This window comes from Sebastes umbrosus, chromosome 11, assembly GCF_015220745.1.
Source record: "Sebastes umbrosus isolate fSebUmb1 chromosome 11, fSebUmb1.pri, whole genome shotgun sequence".
Classification (NCBI taxonomy): Eukaryota; Metazoa; Chordata; class Actinopteri; order Perciformes; family Sebastidae; genus Sebastes; species Sebastes umbrosus.
In genome coordinates, this window is record NC_051279.1 from 9,987,288 (window position 1) to 10,007,068 (window position 19,781).

Here is a 19,781-nt window from a genome sequence, read left to right on the forward strand (position 1 = left end):
TGTGTAATGACCCAGCTACTTCGTCTTGTCCAAACCTCTTGAAACTAAAGAGTCACATAAAGAAAGAGAGGAAGCTTCCTGTGCCACTGAACTCTGTGTTTTCATCCGATATGATAAGCAGAAGCTATACTATACTAATTCTTTTGTGTATAGAGGCCAATGTCCCAGTGCCCGTTTGTGCAAACATTTTGTCTCACACCGTGTCTACTATTCAAAGTCCATGTGAGACTCAGAGTCCACATAACACATTTTGTCTATGAACAAAAAACATGACGCAAAACAGATTAAAGTAGAACACATGTTGTTATGAATCGTCCCACCATTCCTATTTCAGGCACCTGTCACACTCAGTACTCTGGTTTATCACGCAGCCATAATTGCCATAAATTGCCATAATAGGATGCATTTGGTTGCTCTGACTAAATAATTGTCTGGCCATCACTGTTTCTAGATGGATAATTATGTGTTCTGTTTTTCCAAAGGCCCGTATTTCCAGGAATACTTGTCGTGGAGTGTAAATGAGGATTGTGAACTGATAATAAAGTGCAAGGTACTTTTCGTACATTTTACAGAATACATTCGCCAATTGCAATAACAGAACTAATCTAACGTCATATTAAGAACCTGGAACGTTCTCTATACGATATTCAGAGCATTAATATAGCAGCAGAACTACTATTAGCTATGTAAAGATATAGAGGAGTAATGTCTACCTGAGCAGAGAATGAAGTCCCTCTCCCTCTGTGTGTTGTAATCAGAGCTTCTCCGAGCTTTGTTGACATATGTCAACGGCCGCTCATGTCTTTTAGTGCATGTGAGGGCACTCCACTGGCCGCTCTGCACTGCGCTCATTCGATGGTTACAGCTAATAACCTGTAGCGCCCACACTCTGGTCCCTCCCCCCATAGAAATGATCCCTATCTCGCAGTCGCACCTTTATTTGGTGACCTTTAGAGGTGCTAGTAGGCAGTTTTTATTACCTTTTGACAGATCCAGGCTAGCTGTTTCCCCCTGTTTCTCTGTTTCCTGCTAAGTTAGACTGGTATCAATCTTCTCATCTAACTTTTTGCAAGAAAGTAAATCAGTGCATTCCCCAAAATGTCAAACCTCTCCTTTAAACTCTTTTAATGAGTATGCAGGGTTGCATTTATTACATAGATTTGATTATTTAATTTTAAACCAATCCATTTTTAGAGGACTTTTATTTCAGGTATGGTATATTTCTCCATACACAGGTGACAAATACAAAGAAGGACACATCACTGAAGTGGTTTAAAGACGGCGCGGCGTTGACCCAAGTCGCGCACGACCAGTCGTCAGGGGTCAGCACACTCACCATCCAACAGGTATCCCAATGATTCTGCTCTATTTTCAGACTACGAGAGGTGGGGAGGGCAGTTAAGAGGGAAATGTGAATCAGTATTTATAAATGGTGTAGTGAGAGAAATCAAGATGGACAGACAGTTCATGTTTATATGATTTCTGTTGAGTCTTATTCTGTGTTATTGTGAGAAGCTCCCAGGTTCACCCTGGACTGTATTTTAAGGTTAAATAAAAGATGAATTAGGCTTTTCTCCAGAGTTATCAATATTTCATTTGAGAAGCTATGAATAAGTTTAATTTTAATACGCTGGATGGTATTCCCCTCAGGTTACCAAGAAAGATTCGGGTTCATACAGAGCTGTGGTGTCAGATGGGAGAGGAGAGGATGTCAGCACCTTGGAGCTGCTGGGTGACGGTGAGACGTGACCTGGTCACCAGAGAACAAGTAACCTTCTCCTTCCAGTGTCCCACACCTTATTTTGGAACAAATACGTATGGCAGATCAATAATTTTTTTGAACCTGTTTGAATTGTGGCATGAATTACACATGATGTTTGTCACTTTAAAACACAATTTTGCAAGTCAAGAAAGTCTCAGTTTGTCGTATCATTTAGTTTTGTTTGAAACCGCTGAGTGAACTACATCTCTCGTCTCGTACAACATACGTCACCAACACTAGCTTGCTAGGTAACTGCTATGTACACACACACAAATGTAATGTTATCTTAGCAAAAGAAGGAGCAAGACCTGCTGCTCGTGTGAGCACCTCGTGGTGTTACATTGAAATCTGTGATCGTAGAGGAGCCAGCAACATATGAGGTCACCATTTCTGACGGCTGTCGTCAGGAAAATGTGACCCCTCCGTTACCTGTGTAATATGTCATAAATACGTGAAGGAAAACACACAAAAATAAATTGTTAAATGTTTTTAATTATTTTAATATTTTTAAAGATATATTCACAAAACTCTAAAAGAAAAGCAAAAGATAGGTACAGTGGGGTCACATTTTCTGACAACAGCTGTCAGAAATGGTGACCTGATGTTGCTGGCTCTACTGTGGTCACAGATTTCAGTGTAACACCGGTAAAATACACAGGCAATGTAGCTTCAGCGAGAGACATCACTTATGTGACTTTTGGGTGTGTAGTCTTTCTAAATACGTATTTTCACAGTCATACTATTTTACGACAAACTGCGAAATTTCTTGACTTGCAAAATGATCTTTTAAATTGACAAACATCTTATGTGTGATTCATGGGGCAATTCAAGCAGGATCAAAACATGATTTGTCTCCCGCCATTGACTACCGTTCATATTTTTTCTGAATTAAGGTCCCATGGATGTCCACCGGGGAGGGACTTCACCTTTCTATACTCCTCATTTGTTCTTGTGTACATTTCAGTTGGCACAAACTTTCCATCCATAATGGAAGTGAGGCAATTCCTTACCTCATTATGTGTCCTTAGTATTCAGTTACCTACCTCTAATCTTGCATTTAGTATTTATTGACTTCCAAAAGCAATATAAAGCACTGTCTGAGAGCTTAATTGTCCTTTTTTATTTACAGAGTATGACAAGCTTCTCCAGCAGCTGAGTAAACAGTGTGGTGAGTTATTCACAGTTGGAAGATCTACCTTTGAGAAATGTGCCAATGACTTGTGTTTTTACAGCAGGTGTGCTGTGTTGGGATGAGGGTAATATAACTGAAAGACATGTTAATTAATTGTGGTGTTGTTTCAGAATATTAATGCATCAGGGAAACTGAAATGTATGCAAACGACGGCATTAAATAACCAGAAGAATTCTCTCTCCGTCTCTGCAGCGTTGTCTGCCAGCCCACTGAAGATTCAGAGCACCGCTTTAGGTTTCAAGCTCTACTGCTCACTCAAATACTATATAAGCAACCTGAAGACCAGCTGGCACTTCAAGTGAGTCCACATGCAGAGCACCTATCTGACCTAACACCCCATGTGTGCATCTGCGACCAGCCTACCAAAGAGGAAGTGTTCCAAACTGAACTTAAATTCAACTTTAAGTAAGACCTGAATAGAAATGTTGAATGTGCAGAAACACCTGCACAGGAAAGCAAATAAAAAGTAGCTTTATTTTGGCTTCAGTACCATTTAGAAGTGTGGTCATATTGTTTATTGAGTAAACAATATGACCACACTTTACTGCAAGCCACAGAATGCAACGCTGAAAATGCATGGGGGCAGTCACACGTGCAAAATAAATATTTGCCTCCCGTTCACATCCATTCTACGTGAGTGTGAAAAAAACATTTGCTTCTCACTCGCCTGCATTTGTGCATGTGTGACCGTGCCCTTATTATTCCTCTTAACATGTTCACCACCTTAAAAATGGAGGCTACATTACATTTGAAGAAAAACATTGTAAAACAAAGTCTTCACAACTTAAAGGATATGAAGCAAAATCCAGTTTTTCCTTCCCTCGTAGTCGCAGTAGCATGATCTGACATGCAGCCTGCCTGGACTTGAGTGGAAATTGAAACTTAACTAGGCTTTGAGAGCACTTTGTTTGCACTTTCCCATCACATGAATGATGTAACTTGCAAGCTCGGACCACTGTTCGCCAAACCTGCTTGCTTGAAATGGTAACGAGTAACGAAGATGCTTATATGGGAAATGTATTGGAGTAAAAGTGAAAGTTGACAGAAGTATTAAAACTCAAGTAAAGTACAGATACTCCAAAAAAATACTTAAGTACTGTCACAAAGTTGTAGTACTTCGTTGCATTACACCACTGCACACACACTGGCTTGACTGCTGCACATGCACACACACAAACCCCGATAGAGGTATTAATTGACGGTGTCATTTCTCTTCATGGTGGCGACGTCTGGGGCTCCTTTACTAAAGTTCAGACTCTAAAATGCTCATTAAAGTTCAACCACGGACAGCTTAGAAAGTTCAGGATCTAAATGTGAAAGCAGAGCTGGATCGTGACGTCTGCATGCAAATGTTCGGCAGCTGGGGCCACATCTGGACACCGAAACACCTGTTTCATCCTATTATCTGTTGTAATCGGTTAACACACGGCACATAATTCTGTGCAACCAAACATTGTTGAAAGAACTTCTAGAGGAGGCCTAAAGTTTATACCGAATATATCAGTCTGAGTTTTGCATGGATAATTTTGTATTCAATTATGAACAACATAAAATAACTGAGAAAGAGAGATAGCTGTTCCAGTGGATGGATTGTTTAAGGACAGTTTCTAAGTCTGTCTTTAAAAAACAATCAAACATTTGTGTGCATTTCATCAAATTGAAAGAATATGTGACATTAGATTTAATACTTTTTGAAATTATTTAAAGGGGCCAATGCATGTATACTAGATCATGATCATTACATGGTTAAGGTTGAAACTGGTTTCTTTAGTAAGGCTACTAGCACCATCTGCTGGAAGATTTAAGGAAGGCCTTTACAAAACAGTGAACAAACAACTGTGATGTGACTAGTGTGATGCACAATGACAAATGTTCTGAGTCCTGATGAATAGAACTAGTTTTTAAATTACTCCAGTCTGAACTGTAATATCTCCATACAATTTGAGTTTTTGTTTCCACTCTTTCTGAGTTTATAAACCTTCATTCTTGATTACTCTCAAACAGATTATTGCACTTTATTTTCTAGATCTGAGACCAATGCTTTGGTCGAGGGGAATAGCAAGGGTATGTCCCATAACATGTTTTTGGTAAGGATCTCGCTTTAGTAAGAATGCATTTGCTTCCTCCCGTGTAGGGACAAGAGGATTGACCAGGATACCAGGAGAAAGCCCGGTAGCAATATGCAGCAAGTCTGGATTGACATCTGTAACCCAACAGAGAATGATAAAGGGAAATACACCTTGGAGATGTTCGACGGCAAAGAGACACACAAACGGTATCTTGACCTGTCCGGACAAGGTGGGTGGAAATGACTAGTTTGTTCTGAATTAGCTCAAAACACAATTTCAGATTAAGGGGATATACAACAGGTGAATAGGGTAAGACATTTAACTAATAGATACCACCATGAAACTTCCCCAGTTCATTACTTACATTAAGGCAATTGTTTTTTGTATTTCAAGTTTTCTGAAAATGTTATGTGTAAATAGGCAAATGAGGCATTATTTTATTAAATATGTGCAAATTTGCATTAATTTCCAGATCATAATTGTGAACATTGGATAAAGCCAGGTCAAAATTCTTGTTTTATTTTGTTGACATATCAGAGTTTAAGGTTTTTACATTTTGGATCTATTTTGATCACTAAACTAAATCAGAAAATACTGTCAACAGTCATAAAAAATCTATTTTCTCATGTTTTTAGAAATACAATATTGCCAGAATCAGGAATGATGTATGAACAAACCCCGCTGTAAAAACCTTCAGAATATAGTTAGGAATGAAACTGGAAAGTTTGGTGGATGTAAGTACTACTGAAGTAGAGATTTCTGACTCAGAGTCTGAGGAAAACCTCATTTTGAGAAAACTGCCTTTAAAAAAAATGGATTGTAAAATTTCATACATTTTACAAGACACTAGAGGTGAATAGGGTAAGACATTTAACTAATAGATATCACAATGAAACGTCCCCAGTTGATTACTTACATTAAGGCAATTATTTTTTGTATTTCAAGTTTTCTGGAAATGTTATGTTAAAATATGCAAATGAGGCATTTTCTAATGATAACTTTTGGTAATTTAGGAGAAATCTACAAACACAAATAGACAAAGTAGTAAAATAAACACCTAAATGTGTATTGTGTATGTTTTCTTTCCACTAGTCTGGAAGAAGAATGTTATGGACGCAAAATAGCCCATAATCTCAAAATTGATCAGTGCATGAAAAACAATGTTTTGGCCTGGGGGTGTCTCGCCTTAAGAGAAGATTTCAGAGCAGATAAGATAAGATCTTGATTATTATTATTTTTTTCCACAGCCTTTGATGATGCCTTGCTGGAGCACCAGAGGTTGAAGTAAGTGCTGCACTACATGTGATGCATAGCATGGCTTGCTGTGGCACTAACAGAAAACACTGAGCAGTCCGAGGTAACAAACTATTATTTGAAAACACTGAAAACATCTCAGCACAGATTCTTGTTGCCTGAAACTGTGCAATGTCATATTGATTTGAACCTTTGTGTTTGTCCCTCAGGCAAGCGGCCATCGCTGAGAAAAGTGAGTTGCAAGATTACGTGTGAAATCGTGAGATATTTCTGTCCACAACAAAGGTTAAAAGGTTCTACAGTGGAGGTCAGCAGGGAGTCATTGCTGCTTGTTTTGTTTCAGATCGGGCCAGAGTGTTAAAGGGTCTTCCTGATGTGGTCGCCATCATGGAAGGGAAGGTATGACACTGTCAGGAATACATTAGAGACACATTCATACACAATTATACTATTGTGTGATATTATCGTCACCCTTTTGTGTGACGCAGTGGTTATAGGCCTACCAGTTTCATCATTTCTCTGTCCTATCATGTCATGTCATATTTTCCTGACTGCTCCTCACCCTCTCTTAAGTCTCTGTGTCTGACGTGCTTCATCGACGGTGAACCGGCTCCAGAGATCACCTGGCTCCGGAACGACAAGGAGATTGGCAACCAGCCCCAGTTTGTCATCACTAAGGAGCCCAAGATCAGCACCATCACCATCAACGACGTCAAGATGGCAGATTCTGGGAAATACAGCATCTTTGTGCGCAACCAGTACGGCTCTGAATCGGTCGATGTGACCGTGAGTGTTTACAAGCACGGGGATAAGCCTCCAGCACACGCTGTGGAGATGGGTTTCTATAAACCAGGCTGAGATATGTCTGCATAGAGAGAGAGAGTAGAACATGAAGGTGGATGGATAGATAGGTGATGAGATGGAATGATGCTGGATTGTTCGTGTATTAGAAAACTCTATTGCGATTTGAAAAATGTCCACTGAGGTTTTAATGAAAAATGTAATCCCCTATAGCAGTGCTTCCCAACCTTTTTCCCTTCTCCATCATTGAGTAAACTGATGACCCCTGACTAAGTGACATATTTTATGGATATTTCATATTATATTTAATGCATAGCAATAACAGTAGTGAAGAACTGATACTGTACAATTAACATAAATAGTGAACGCAATAACAGCTGGAAGTTTCTGAAATTTGGATGAATTTTGAGCAGATTATTTGAATATTGCATCAGAGATGAGTTATTTTTATGAACTTTTAATACAATTATCTGTCTGTGTTATGTATTACTCTGAATTTTTGACAATCATACATACTTAATAGGCTTTTTTTTCAACATATTCAGTGTTTGGTTATTATTCTATTTGCTTGTTGGTTGTTTTAACTGCGTACTTTTCTAATGCAGGACGAGGATGTTTAGCAGAGAGGGAAGGCTCTGTGAATATATCTTGTGTTCAGGTCTTCACCGTGTCCTTATCCTATGAATTTAAGTTTACATCTTAAATAATTCTACAAACTTTAAAAAATTACAAGTTAATTTAGTTTTCTTCACAGAAATAAATCAAATACTGAGATATCGGCCAACTGTATATTTTTGGATCAAGAAGGCCTTGCGACCCTCCATGAAGCTTTGGCAACCCGTATTTGGGGTCGGTACCCCCAGGTTGGTAACCAGTGCCCTATAGTCTTCAAACTGTCTATATCATTTAAAATACTAGACAGATTTTGTCATAAAAATGTCATACTCAGGCTTCTTTTGTGATGGAGATGCAGAATCGCAAAGTCCTGTTAGTCAAACTCATTTAGCTGACTTCATGGATGTTTGATATAACGATTGTTTCTTTCTTTTAGTTAGACTGTGTAACTTTTGAAATAAGAAATTGCACCAAATGACAAGTTAAATTCATATGCAGTAAAATGCACCATTAAAGGGACAGTGTGTAGGATATGGTGGCATCTAGTGATGTGGTTGCAAATTGTAACCGAGTACCCCTCCTCTCACTCCTCCTAAGACCGGGGTAACATGAGTGCAAAGCCGTGGTAACACTAGGAGCAACAGAAGTCAAACAGCGGCTGGCGGTAACACGGTTTTGCACTCTGCGGCTCACGTTACCGCAAATTAAAAAGCATGACAGAGAACGACCGTGGCCTTCAGTTAACTTAAAAACGTGAAAGGCTCTCTCTATAGCCAGTGTTTGTCTGTTCTGGGTTACTGTAGGAACATGGCGGAGCAACATGGCGGACTCTGTGAAGAGGACCAGCTCCCTATGTAGATATGAAGGGCTCATTCCAAGCTAACGAAAACACAACGATTCTTAGTTTCAGGTGATTATACACTAATGAAAACATAGTTATGAATATTATTTTCCATTTCTGATAATAGATCCCCCAAAATATTACACAGTGTTCTTTTAATCAATTAAAATACAATATAATCAATCTAAAAAAATACACTCAGAGGATTTGCTGCTACAGACTTACTTGGTCTGGTATGTCTATTAAAGCTTACCATAAGAAACATTAGCTAACATTTTTTTATTTACCTTTATTGGATAATTGTCTCATTGTAAGTGTTCACTAAGAATCTGTCATAACCAAAACTGCAAAACTCTCAGATGTGTCATTTGTTTGTTTGTGTGTGATGTGAATAAAGCAATTTCAAGTGATTTTCACTTGTGTATTATTTTTATGAGCATTCACAAATACTACATTTCATATTCTCAGTCATTAAACGTTTACTCTAATTTATGACCAAGTATTAAAGAAAATGTGGCCTGCAGATTTTCTTTATGAATGATTTTGCAATCAGAGATTATGTCTCGTACTTTAAAAGCAAACAGTTCGCAGTGTCATTAACCTACTGGGCCTCAGTTGGTCAGGTAGACTCACGTTAGGGGTTCAACGACACACTGCGGAAAATTTTGCAGACATGCACAGAGTTCATCTAATGTTCAATGAATGAATCCTAAAATAAAATGCATGTAAATATGTCTGATAATGTATTAAATAAATAATTTTCTGATTTTGATCATGTAGGTTACCATCCTCAAACTCCACTTGTCACAGTAAATGAAGATCATGTATTGCCATTTTACTTCTTAAAGACAAAACACTTGTGCACACAAACAATCAAAGCAAGCAATCTGTACATATTTCTTATCAGTGAGGCTCTTGAACGCGCGTGACAAAAACGACCATCTAAATGTGGTGAGAGCTGCAGGTTTTTCCTAACAGGAGTAAATGAACTCCAGGTTGTTCAAACAGCAGTGATTACTTCAGAGGGGTTTGTTACTCATTAGACAGAGTGCTGGGCCCCTCCTTGCTTTCCTGTATAAGAAGGTGTAGTATGACAGTCACATCCTCCACATTGTGTTGAGCTTCACACAGCTGTCAAAGCCTCCAGGAACCTGAAGGAGAACCCAGATCTTCTAGAAAACATGGACTTCAACGGAACATGGCAGGTCTACTCCCAGGTGAACTACGAGGAGTTCCTCAGGGCCATGGGTGAGAATATAATATCATATAAATACATCTATTATCTTTAGTAGCTAAAGACAAAGTGGCTATTTTGATATGGTTACATCCTTCTAATGTTTTATTTTATATTGTACAAAAAACAGAACTCCCAGAGGAGGTCATCAAGATGGCCAAAGACATCAAACCAATTACTGAGATCAAGCAGAAAGGCAATGACTTTGTTGTCACCTCCAAGACCCCTGGAAAGTCTGTGACCAACTCCTTTACCATCGGCAAGGAGGCTGATATCAACACCATGGACGGCAAGATGCTCAAGGTTTGTAATTATAATTTACCTTTCATTTTTATGTCACATTAGTGTTTTTTTTTAATCTGTTTCTAACATATAAAAATGTTTCAAACAAAAATGTGTGAATTTTTTTCAAAAATGTTGAAGTATAAGTCCTACTGTGTTAGTAAGGAGCCTACAAGTGTACAGTGTCTCATGAACTCCTGCCTGTTTTGGGGTTATATGTGATATGTTTTTTCTCGTCACCCATAGTGCATTGTCAATCTGGAGGGTGGCAAACTGGTCTGCAACACCGGCAAGTTCGTCCACATCCAAGAGCTCAAGGGAGGAGAGATGGTTGAGGTGCGGTATACTTTATATCTTACCAGAACTCACTCTTTCGGTTTCACCTTAATGTACCATAAGCTTAAATAATGTAATGTGTAATGTCCTGTCCACAATTTAAATTGTTTTCCTTATCCCCTTTCAGACTTTGTCCATGGGCTCAACAACTCTCATCAGGAAGAGCAAAAAGATGTAAACTTGGCAGCGAAGGAACAAATATCTATTTAAATAAAAGTGTTGCTTGATAAGTGTGGTTTGCACCATCTTTTTTTGGCCTCCTCCCAACATCCTTATTACTTAATTTTCCGTCTGCCACTTCTGAAATCTAGGTAGAACTCTTTAAAATTGTGAACACTGAGTCAGTGGTACCAGATCGTAGAATTATGGAATATATCATGTAACCTTAATGCATGACTATATTTAGTAACACTTTTTACAGGTCTGCAAATTTCATGGTAATTAGGTGATAATTAGCAAGTTACTTATTTGAAATTTCTTTGGAATTACTGCCAAATTACCCCAATATTTACCTCAAAATATATCAAAAATTACTTTAGTATAAACATTATTTAAGAATTATATGCTAAAATAGTATTTAATGGTTAAAATAGGGCCCTTAGGCTTGAGAAGTGACTGTGCGCTGGTCTTCATCGAAGGTGGAAAACTAATAGAAGACATTTCTGATCAGGCACAAATCTCACCGTTGTGTGACTTATTGTCTAATAAGAAAAAAATTAAGACATTTCAAAGAAGTTATTTGCTAATTATTATCTATTTATCAGCAGACATGGGAATAAAGCATATCACTGACACGTCAGAAAATGTGACCTCACTGTACCTATTTTTTGCTTTTCTTTTAGAGTCTTGTGAATATATCTTTAAATTAAAAAATATATATATTAAAATACATTTATGTTTTTTAACAATTTAGTTTTTTTCTTTCACGCATTTACTTAATTTATTACACAGGTACAGTGGGGTCACATTTTCAAGATTCAAGATTCAAGAGTTTTATTTGCCATTTGCACCTATAAGTACATTGGAATTCTGAGCCGTTTACACCGAGTCAGCTTTAAGAAAAGAAAAAAGGTAGAAAAAGCATAGGAACGATACCCCCAGAATACAAATATACAGTATATATGCTCCATGACCATGTTAAAAGAACTTGTAACTCTCATAAAAATATTTAAAAAATAAATAATTAATATATTTCAGACAATTACACAGTGGAAGGCAGCATATTGCACGGCATTACAGTCCATTCAGTTCAGGTGTACTGTGTGTCAATAATGGTATGGAGGTGAGGTGTGGATTATTTGTGTCCCTCTTTAACGTCCTTTGCCACCAGTCTTATTGTAGCTGAGAAGAAGCTGTTGTGAAACCAGAGGTGCTCTGTGAGTGGAGATGCTCTCTGGCCTGTGGTGCCTCAGGTTGTGTCCTGATTCCCTCAACATGATGCTCCTCAGGATGCTCTGTGCCAATCAATTTAATTCTATTCAAAACACTTTATTTGACAATTTCAGAGGCACTTGGGGGGGAACAGAAACACAAAATAGGACACATTTTTTCAAGAATATGTAAAAATTCAAGGATAAGCTGTACTCATTATGATAATAATGATATGGGAATGATAATAGTGAAAAAAATAAGCTGTACTCATTATGATAATAATGATATGGGAATGATAATATTAGTGAAAAAATAAGCTGTACTTTTATTTTTAATAATGATATGGGAATGATAATATTAGTGGAAAAAATAAACTGTACTCATTATGATGATAAGGATATGGGAATGATAATATTAGTTGAAAAAATAAGCTGTACACATGATAATAATGATATGGGAATGATAATATTAGTTGAAAAAATAAGCTGTACTCATTATGATAATAAGGATATGGTAATGATAATATTAGTGAAAAAATAAGCTGTACTCATGATAATAAGGATATGGGAATGATAATATTAGTGAAAAAATGAGTGAGCTGGGTGGTGACAAATATGTCTGCAAGAAAACAATGGAATAATATAAAAATGAAATAATAATTGAATACCAGGTTAGGTTATGTGTGTCTGCGCATGCGCCTTAGTGGCTGTCCAGCTTTACGCATGCGCAGTAGGAGGAGCAGAAGAGAGCGGACCACGTAGCAGCAGTAGAGCAGCAGTAAAGCAGCAGGGTTTGTAGGAAAAGAAAGAAAAGAAAGCTGTAGTAAACCAATTCACGGCCGCTAGATTATAGCAACCGGCCCTCTAAACAATGGCGAGGTATCTGAGGCCGCCTAACACATCTCTCTTTGTCAGAAACATCGCCGACGACTCCAGGTATGTGGTCATTTTAACCTGCACTGTGTGTGTGTGTCTGCACGCATGGTCAAAGCTAACAGGATGCTAGTTAGTTAGCACACATCAACCTAAATGACTCACTGACGTCAACGTTAAAGGAGGGATGCCAAATCAGGGATGGACTAAAAAGGTGTGGTGGTTATTTGTTTAACCGCACATTGCTTCAGATAACTGCCTGTAACATGTAATTAAACACATTTGACCTGCATGAGGTGAGCTAACAAGAAGGCAAACAAATAGCTGAGGCTGTTGTTGATGCTGATGACGCGTTTGACGTCACTCCCTCCAAAAACCAGGTTGCTCTTTATACTAAGGACATCAATTATTCATCTAGGCTACAATACTAGTCGGTGGTGTTCTGTGTGAAGTATGGTAACGTTATATGTATAACACCAACTATATAAATATAACAACTATATATATATATATACATATATTTATATATATGTATATATATAACAAAAACTATATAAATATATATAACAACTATATACATATAACAACTATATAAAAATAACAACTATATATATATATATATATATATAACAACAACTATATATATATATATATATATATATACATATAACATCAACTATATAAATATAACAAGAGCTATATATCAATATAACAACTATATATATATGTAACAACAACTATATAAATATAACAACAATTATATAAATATAACGCTTTTTATACTTACGTAACGTTATATGTTGAACAGAAAGTCTATTTATTCACTAGTCCAGGGGTCAGCAACCTTTATATCAAAAGAGCCATTTTAGGCAAAAACAACAACAATAAAAATCTGTCTGGAGCCACAAAACATTTGAGCATTGTGATGAAGGTAACACAGTTTATAGTGAAAGTGTATATAGTATATAAGTCAAATGCAGTGAGGGCCAAAGTGCAAAATGTACTACAGAGTATTGGGGCCACAGATGACGCATTTAACGTCACTCCCTCCAAAAAGCAGGTTGCTTTTTATAAGATAAGATATTCCTTTATTAGTCCCGCAGTGGGGAAATGTGCAGTGTACAGCAGCAAAGGGGATGGTGCAAAAACAAGATGCATCAGCTAACACAGTAAAAAAGAGCTAAACAAAGTGTAACAAAATATGAACCATTTAAATAGAAGGAAGTATAAAAATAGGAGCAGTAAATACAGTATTGCCAATAAACAGACTATTAACAAAATTGCACAAGTGGAAAATTATATTGCACAGTGAGAATGAAATGAATGAATGAAATTCCACCTGAAAATATAAGGTTATTGTCTATTTTTTGGTGTGTAAGTGGTCTACTGGGAGCAGTGCTGGTTGTGGAGTCTGACAGCTGCAGGTATATTATATGCTAAGGACATATATTAATTATGTAGACTACAATTCTAGTCGGTGGTGTTTTGTGTGAAGTATGGTAACGTTATATGTTGAACAGAAAGTCTATTTATTCACCAGTCTATTTTTATTTTAGCCACCAGCCTCCCTTCAAACTTACGCCCCCCAATTCAGTCTGTAGCAAGAAATTATTGTAACGTTACCTGAGTAGCAGAAAATAGATGACAGGCACCATTAACATGTCAAGCTATAAGGTTACTGTCCATTTAAATGTGGAAAACGTAAAAGAGAAGACAAAAATGCTTCATTAACTTTTATTTGAGCTGTCTCACCACTGTTCACTACTTGTTAATTAAGACATATTGTCTATTAATACAATACTAAAAAAGAATCAAGCAAATTTAGCATGTGTGCTTATATCTTTTAAAGTATACTTAAAGGTCCCATATTATAAAAAGTGAAATTTTCCTGTTTTTTATGTATTATATATATATATATTATAAAGCAGGTTTAAATGATATATAAATACAGTGAAGTATCAAAACGCTCAATTCAAGGAGAAATACACACGGTCCGTATTCAAAAACTGTGCGTTTGAAACAAGCCGTCAAGATTTCTGTACATTTGTGATGTCACAAATCTACAATATTTCGACAATTTAAAAGTTTTAAACATAAACATTCTAATTGTGTCCCAGTTTATTTCCTGTTGCAGTGTATGTGAATGACATCCGCTGACAGGAAGTAAACATGGATCCAAGCAGTTGCAGTTGGAATTGCACATGCAATTCCATTGCCATTCTGTTGAAATGCGCTAAAACTGAGCATTTCTGATAGAGGGTGAATACAGGTATATTCAGACAGACAGTATGAGAAAAATAATGTGTTGTTTGAACATTAAAGCATGTAAACATGTTATAGTAGAAACCCAAAATACAAGTATGAACCTGAAAATGAGCATAATATGTCCCCTTTAAGAAAAAAAAATACATGTGAAAAACTAAAAAGACCTTGCTCTGCAGTTTTCTACAGAATTTTTTTATTTTTATTTATTTTCATCATTTTATGTACATAATAAATTCCCCTTGTACTGGAAAGTTTCACCAATGTGCTAGTTATTGCTGACTCTGTAACCGTAGGGTATCTATATCCAAAATACTTTACTTGCTTATGATGAGATATAGTAGGCAGAACACAGCAAACACGTCACACTTTAATAAGTATTTCTGTTACATTATCGGTGCTTTTGAAATGTTACTGTATTAACTTCAGCCAGGTGGTGGTCATTTTCTAACCCCTGTGACTTTGCCACATCTGTTAAGAGATAATTCATGCCATTTGTAGCTTTTTATGGCTGCTATGGATGTGTGAAGTAGGCTGACTGGGTTTTTATTTGTACTATCACACCTTTTAAATGAGGAAACTTCCTTTTGAAGTGGGAGAGTAATTTGATTTGTTTGCAAATGCGTTTTGTCATATGCTGTGCTGGCACCAGCTCTTGTGTATACCTTACACATTGAGCTCCAGCTAAATTCATATGACAGCCAGCAGAATAAATGTGCTTATTTCATGACACTTTAGGCCAGAGGATTTACGACGTGAGTTTGGTCGTTATGGGCCTATTGTAGATGTCTACATTCCACTTGACTTCTATACACGGCGGGCCAGAGGATTTGCTTACATTCAATATCCTTTATTCTTTTCATTTTAATTTGGAAATGTTGTTTTCACAGAGGGATTGTAATGCATTAAATCTGACTTTTTGTTTGCAGTTGGTTCAGTGACAATGACAATGTGTTTTTTATGTTTTTTTTATTTTCTAAGAATTATTTGCTTCTAATAATTATTGTATTCAGATTTAAACTTAGTCCTAACCAATATTTCTTCTGTTGTTGCCTTAGAATGGTAAAGATACAGTTCTGGAGATCCCACACCAAAGAAAGTTGAAAGGCGGTTGTAGAGTAGATGCAAGCCAAAGACACCCATGCGACAAGAAATAGTGGAATTGGGAAAATAAAGAGAGAGCAAAAGCATGAAGATACAAAGAGGGGAAAAGAGAGCACCCAGGCTTCCATTTCCCTACCAAAGGGAGGAAAAGCAAAGTGTTTATTGGGCAAAGACAAGCAGGAAAACTCAAGTTCTTCTGCCAAGACATTAAAGATCAAGCTGAAGGTCAAAGATCAAGCATGTTAAAGGTAACAAGCAAAACATTTTGTATCCTACTGAATCTGATCACCATCAATATTTGTCTTGTCTTTGCAATTTGAGATCACAAATGAGTTTTATGTTGTGAAATTTCAGACTGAAGAAAATCAAATTTCATTAATTTTCTGTGATTTTACTGAAATAACTGAATTTTGCACTACACTGATCTAAGTCCAGTAGCTGCTGTGTTTTATAGACTGGAGCTGTCAACCTGTGTTGCAGTCTTTTTTTTTAATTGTTGTGCATGTGTGCAGCCTTTTCTGTCAAAAACTTTCCAAATTGCGAAATAAAAGGCCTTAACAGTACAGCACGTTTGAAGATGTCCGGGATGCAGAGGACGCTCTCCACAACCTGGACCATAAATGGGTTTGTGGGCGTCAGATCGAGATCCAGTTCGCCCAGGGGGACAGAAAGAGTAAGAACAATTGGCATTGCTATCTAAGTAGCATCTATTTAACTTCTGTAAAGCCTCATTCAGCATTGTTTGGGAAATATTGAGTTTTTAAGCACCTAATGTTCTGATGTCCATTTTTCCATCAAGCCCCTAATCAGATGAAGACAAAGGAGAGCCATTCCCCTCGCAGTTTCTCCCGCTACGATGATGATCGGGATAGCCGCCGAAGACGGTCCCGGAGCCGCAGCCATGATCGACGCAGGTCCCGGAGCCCCTCCTATGATCGCCGTCCTCGGAGGTCTGAGAGCCCTAGAGAGTGAGTTGTTGGCAACTGGTCAAATCAGCCGACCCCACAACTGTAGAGCACCCATATACTGACATTTATAGTTGATGCATTCAAACGACCCCGATGGAGCTGACCATGGATGTTGAAACGACGGACTTGGCAAAGTTAGCAGATATGTACTCGTGTGACTATGTCCGTTTTTCAAAATAAGGCGTTGACAAAGGGAACTGTGTATATAACTGATATATATGACTTCAGGACATCTCTGACTACATGCTGAAAATCAAAACATTTTACTGTATTAATTTAGATTTTTCCAAAGTCAAAGTCACTAGAAGTGTGTGTGATTCAACTTTTTCCCATGGTCTAGTGTTAAAAAAGTTAACTAAATCGCAATAAATCGTAATATAGCAATGCAATACTTAAAAATCGCAATATAAATCGAATCGGCACCAAAGTATCATGACAGTATTGAATCAGGAGATAGATGTATCGGCCCAGCCCTACTATATTTTATGGTGGCAAGGTACTTGTTGATGTTGATGCATTCAGCACTTAGGAGTAGATTTTGTTAAATGAAAAACACAACATACACTATGTTCTCCAAACTGAGGTCACAGGGAAAGTATTGTTTTGTTTTCAGTACTGAAACAACGTAATTGGCACATTGGCTCCAGTATCAAATATTTTCAATACTTGAGCCAACTGTGACGTAAACTAACATCTAGGTCACAAAACAACATATGATATATCATTATGTGATATTTGAAAAAGCATGTATGTTTTAGTTCAGGTGTGATCTTTCTCTTTATTCCCCAACACACTCAGAAAAAGAATATGAAAGTAGACTGAAACTTAAAAGTTAGTTATTTATTCTGATTATTTTTAGCCTCTCTGGAGCTGGTATAAACCAGTTGGGTTTCTAAAGAAGCAGGAAGTTATGAAATGCCTATTTACAAGAACTCATTGTTCTTTTATCCTGGCTGTAATTTGGTACACCGAGTCTTTTATAGTAGCCAAGTTACACCCTGACAAACTGGTTTGTGTTTGTCCTCTACAGATCTCAGTCCTACAGTCGACACAGGCGGAGCAGAAGCCACGAAAATGACAAGTAGGCTAATTTGTCTTCTTGTAGTATGTAAAATAAGTAAGCACTATTGTACTATTCTAAACTTTACAATGCACAGTTGTTAACATTAAGAAGTAATGTTCATCCCAGCAGGTACAGAGGTCCTCCCCGTGACCACCACAGGACACATCGTGAGCCAGCCAGCCACTCTAGGTCCCGCTCCCCTTCAGCCTCCAGACCAGCACCCAAAGGTAAAAAGAGCCAGTCCAGGTCCCACAGCCCGGCTGAGGACTTCCACCCAACCTCCGGCTCCCAGAATCAGCCTGCGGGACGCTCTCCATCCCGCTCCTACTCTAGATCCGTGTCCCGGTCACGCTCTCGCTCCAGGTCCTGGGCTGGACGCAAGTCTGGAGGCCACTGACTGTCTGTTCCCCCAAAGCCCTGATAATCTGTCTCCGAGGATGTTTCTGTTGAGCTATGATTACCACAGTGTTGTGCTCTATATTTGCATTTGTTTATCATCACATTAAGGAGTCTGTTGCCAAAGGGGGTGGGGCAGGAGGTGAGATATTTCTTTTAGTGAAAAAGGTTTTTGTTCAAAAGTGATTCATGAAAGCACAGTTGATCCCTGGCAAGTTTTTTTGTTTTTTTTGGGACTTGTGTAACATGCGTTGCTGAAGTTTAGAAAAAGTTAGTTTGGCGTTGCCAATAATATTTTTGTACTTTCAAGTTAGAAATATTTACATTCATACATGTGTTAATATGATGCCTGTCTCAATTTGGCTCTATTGTTTGTGTATTATGTAAACATGAATAAAAATGACGTTTAACTTTGGGCCCAGACTTACCAGTATTTACTATCTACGCCAGGCCTATTCAATTGGTGGCCTGTGGCCGAATCCAGCCCTTTAACGACCTCAATCAGGCCATTTGATCATATATATAAATATGAAATAAGTATTTAAAAAATAATTTCTTCCATTAAGAGATTGTATTCCCATTCATCAACACTGTTACGGACTGTTAAAAGCAATATCATTGTTTTTATTTAAATAACTAACATTCAAAGTTTATGGGTGTTTACATTGTTTGATTATTAGGTCATCATTTTATTAGTAAGCTAATTAGCCCGTTCATTAGTTATGTCTTGCTAAGCACAGAAATACTTATTTTGTTAAAAAAGTTTTAACCCAGGCTTTTTAAGTAGAAATTTGGTGAGTCAAACTGAAAAAAAGATGTTAACTGTATTTGTGTTTATTAAAACAACCTACAAAAGATGTACTGTTTTCACATTTAAATTCATAGCTTTGCAGCTCGGACAGGAAATGTAAACATCTGTCCACTTGGCACTTGACTGTTTTTCAAAGCTGGCCCTTCTATAAAAGTAATTGAATAGGCCTGAACTACGCTGTGCTCGCTATTATAAAGCAAGCAAACTGTATTCTGTAGTAGCTGTAGCTGGTGTTGGCTGATGTATGGAATGCAGTGGATTACTACCTACTAATACTTTGTCCAGTATTTTATGTCACGATGTGTAAGCTGAACTGCAGTTATTTCTCATGTACTTTGTTCCGTGAGTGAAACAAAGTCAGTTGAATATTTCAAGTGTTCCTTAGTAGGTCTTGTTGTCCTAGTTTACTTGGCATGTCAATAAAGACATACATTATCTTTAATTATGTTCTTTTTTTAAGTACAATTTGTACTGTGACTATGATTGCAAGGAATGAATTCCTCTAGCCATAATAGAACCGGATTTCAATAAACAACATTTTCTTGGGC

At 37.4% G+C, this 19,781-nt stretch overlaps 3 protein-coding genes across 3 annotated transcripts in view; all 3 read left to right on the forward strand.

Moving 5' to 3' along the window:
- The window catches only part of myom3 (myomesin 3), a 66,386-nt gene extending 57,824 nt beyond the window's left edge, over positions 1-8,562 (forward strand). Inside the window, exons 28-37 of the mRNA XM_037785620.1 lie at positions 483-550; positions 1,236-1,346; positions 1,651-1,738; positions 2,892-2,930; positions 3,147-3,252; positions 5,089-5,252; positions 6,271-6,307; positions 6,487-6,509; positions 6,621-6,676; positions 6,851-8,562. Coding sequence (XP_037641548.1) covers positions 483-550; positions 1,236-1,346; positions 1,651-1,738; positions 2,892-2,930; positions 3,147-3,252; positions 5,089-5,252; positions 6,271-6,307; positions 6,487-6,509; positions 6,621-6,676; positions 6,851-7,135 — 977 coding nt within the window. The 3' untranslated portion in view covers positions 7,136-8,562. The remainder of the gene's footprint in view (positions 1-482; positions 551-1,235; positions 1,347-1,650; positions 1,739-2,891; positions 2,931-3,146; positions 3,253-5,088; positions 5,253-6,270; positions 6,308-6,486; positions 6,510-6,620; positions 6,677-6,850) is intronic.
- Positions 8,563-9,620: 1,058 nt separating this feature from the next.
- fabp10a (fatty acid binding protein 10a, liver basic) lies at positions 9,621-10,616 on the forward strand. Its single transcript, XM_037785683.1, has 4 exons — positions 9,621-9,782; positions 9,899-10,071; positions 10,297-10,386; positions 10,514-10,616. The coding sequence occupies exons 1-4, from the start codon at positions 9,716-9,718 to the stop codon at positions 10,562-10,564; spliced, it is 381 nt and encodes a 126-aa protein (XP_037641611.1). The 5' UTR covers positions 9,621-9,715; the 3' UTR covers positions 10,565-10,616.
- Positions 10,617-12,477: 1,861 nt separating this feature from the next.
- Positions 12,478-19,675, forward strand: srsf10a (serine and arginine rich splicing factor 10a). Its single transcript, XM_037785677.1, has 6 exons — positions 12,478-12,692; positions 15,630-15,734; positions 16,565-16,668; positions 16,795-16,963; positions 17,994-18,044; positions 18,153-19,675. The coding sequence occupies exons 1-6, from the start codon at positions 12,628-12,630 to the stop codon at positions 18,421-18,423; spliced, it is 765 nt and encodes a 254-aa protein (XP_037641605.1). The 5' UTR covers positions 12,478-12,627; the 3' UTR covers positions 18,424-19,675.
- The last annotated feature ends 106 nt before the right edge of the window (positions 19,676-19,781 follow it).

Excerpts from the sequence above, each read along its gene's own strand:
- fabp10a (XM_037785683.1), top strand. The coding sequence starts at position 9,716 with ATGGACTTCAACGGAACATGGCAGGTCTACTCCCAGGTGAACTACGAG. Across the intron at positions 9,783-9,898 it reads GGAGTTCCTCAGGGCCATGG|AACTCCCAGAGGAGGTCATC; the intron begins GTGAGAATATAA and ends TACAAAAAACAG. Across the intron at positions 10,387-10,513 it reads AGGGAGGAGAGATGGTTGAG|ACTTTGTCCATGGGCTCAAC; the intron begins GTGCGGTATACT and ends ATCCCCTTTCAG.
- srsf10a (XM_037785677.1), top strand. The coding sequence starts at position 12,628 with ATGGCGAGGTATCTGAGGCCGCCTAACACATCTCTCTTTGTCAGAAAC. Across the intron at positions 16,669-16,794 it reads CGCCCAGGGGGACAGAAAGA|CCCCTAATCAGATGAAGACA; the intron begins GTAAGAACAATT and ends TTTTCCATCAAG. Across the intron at positions 16,964-17,993 it reads AGGTCTGAGAGCCCTAGAGA|ATCTCAGTCCTACAGTCGAC; the intron begins GTGAGTTGTTGG and ends TGTCCTCTACAG.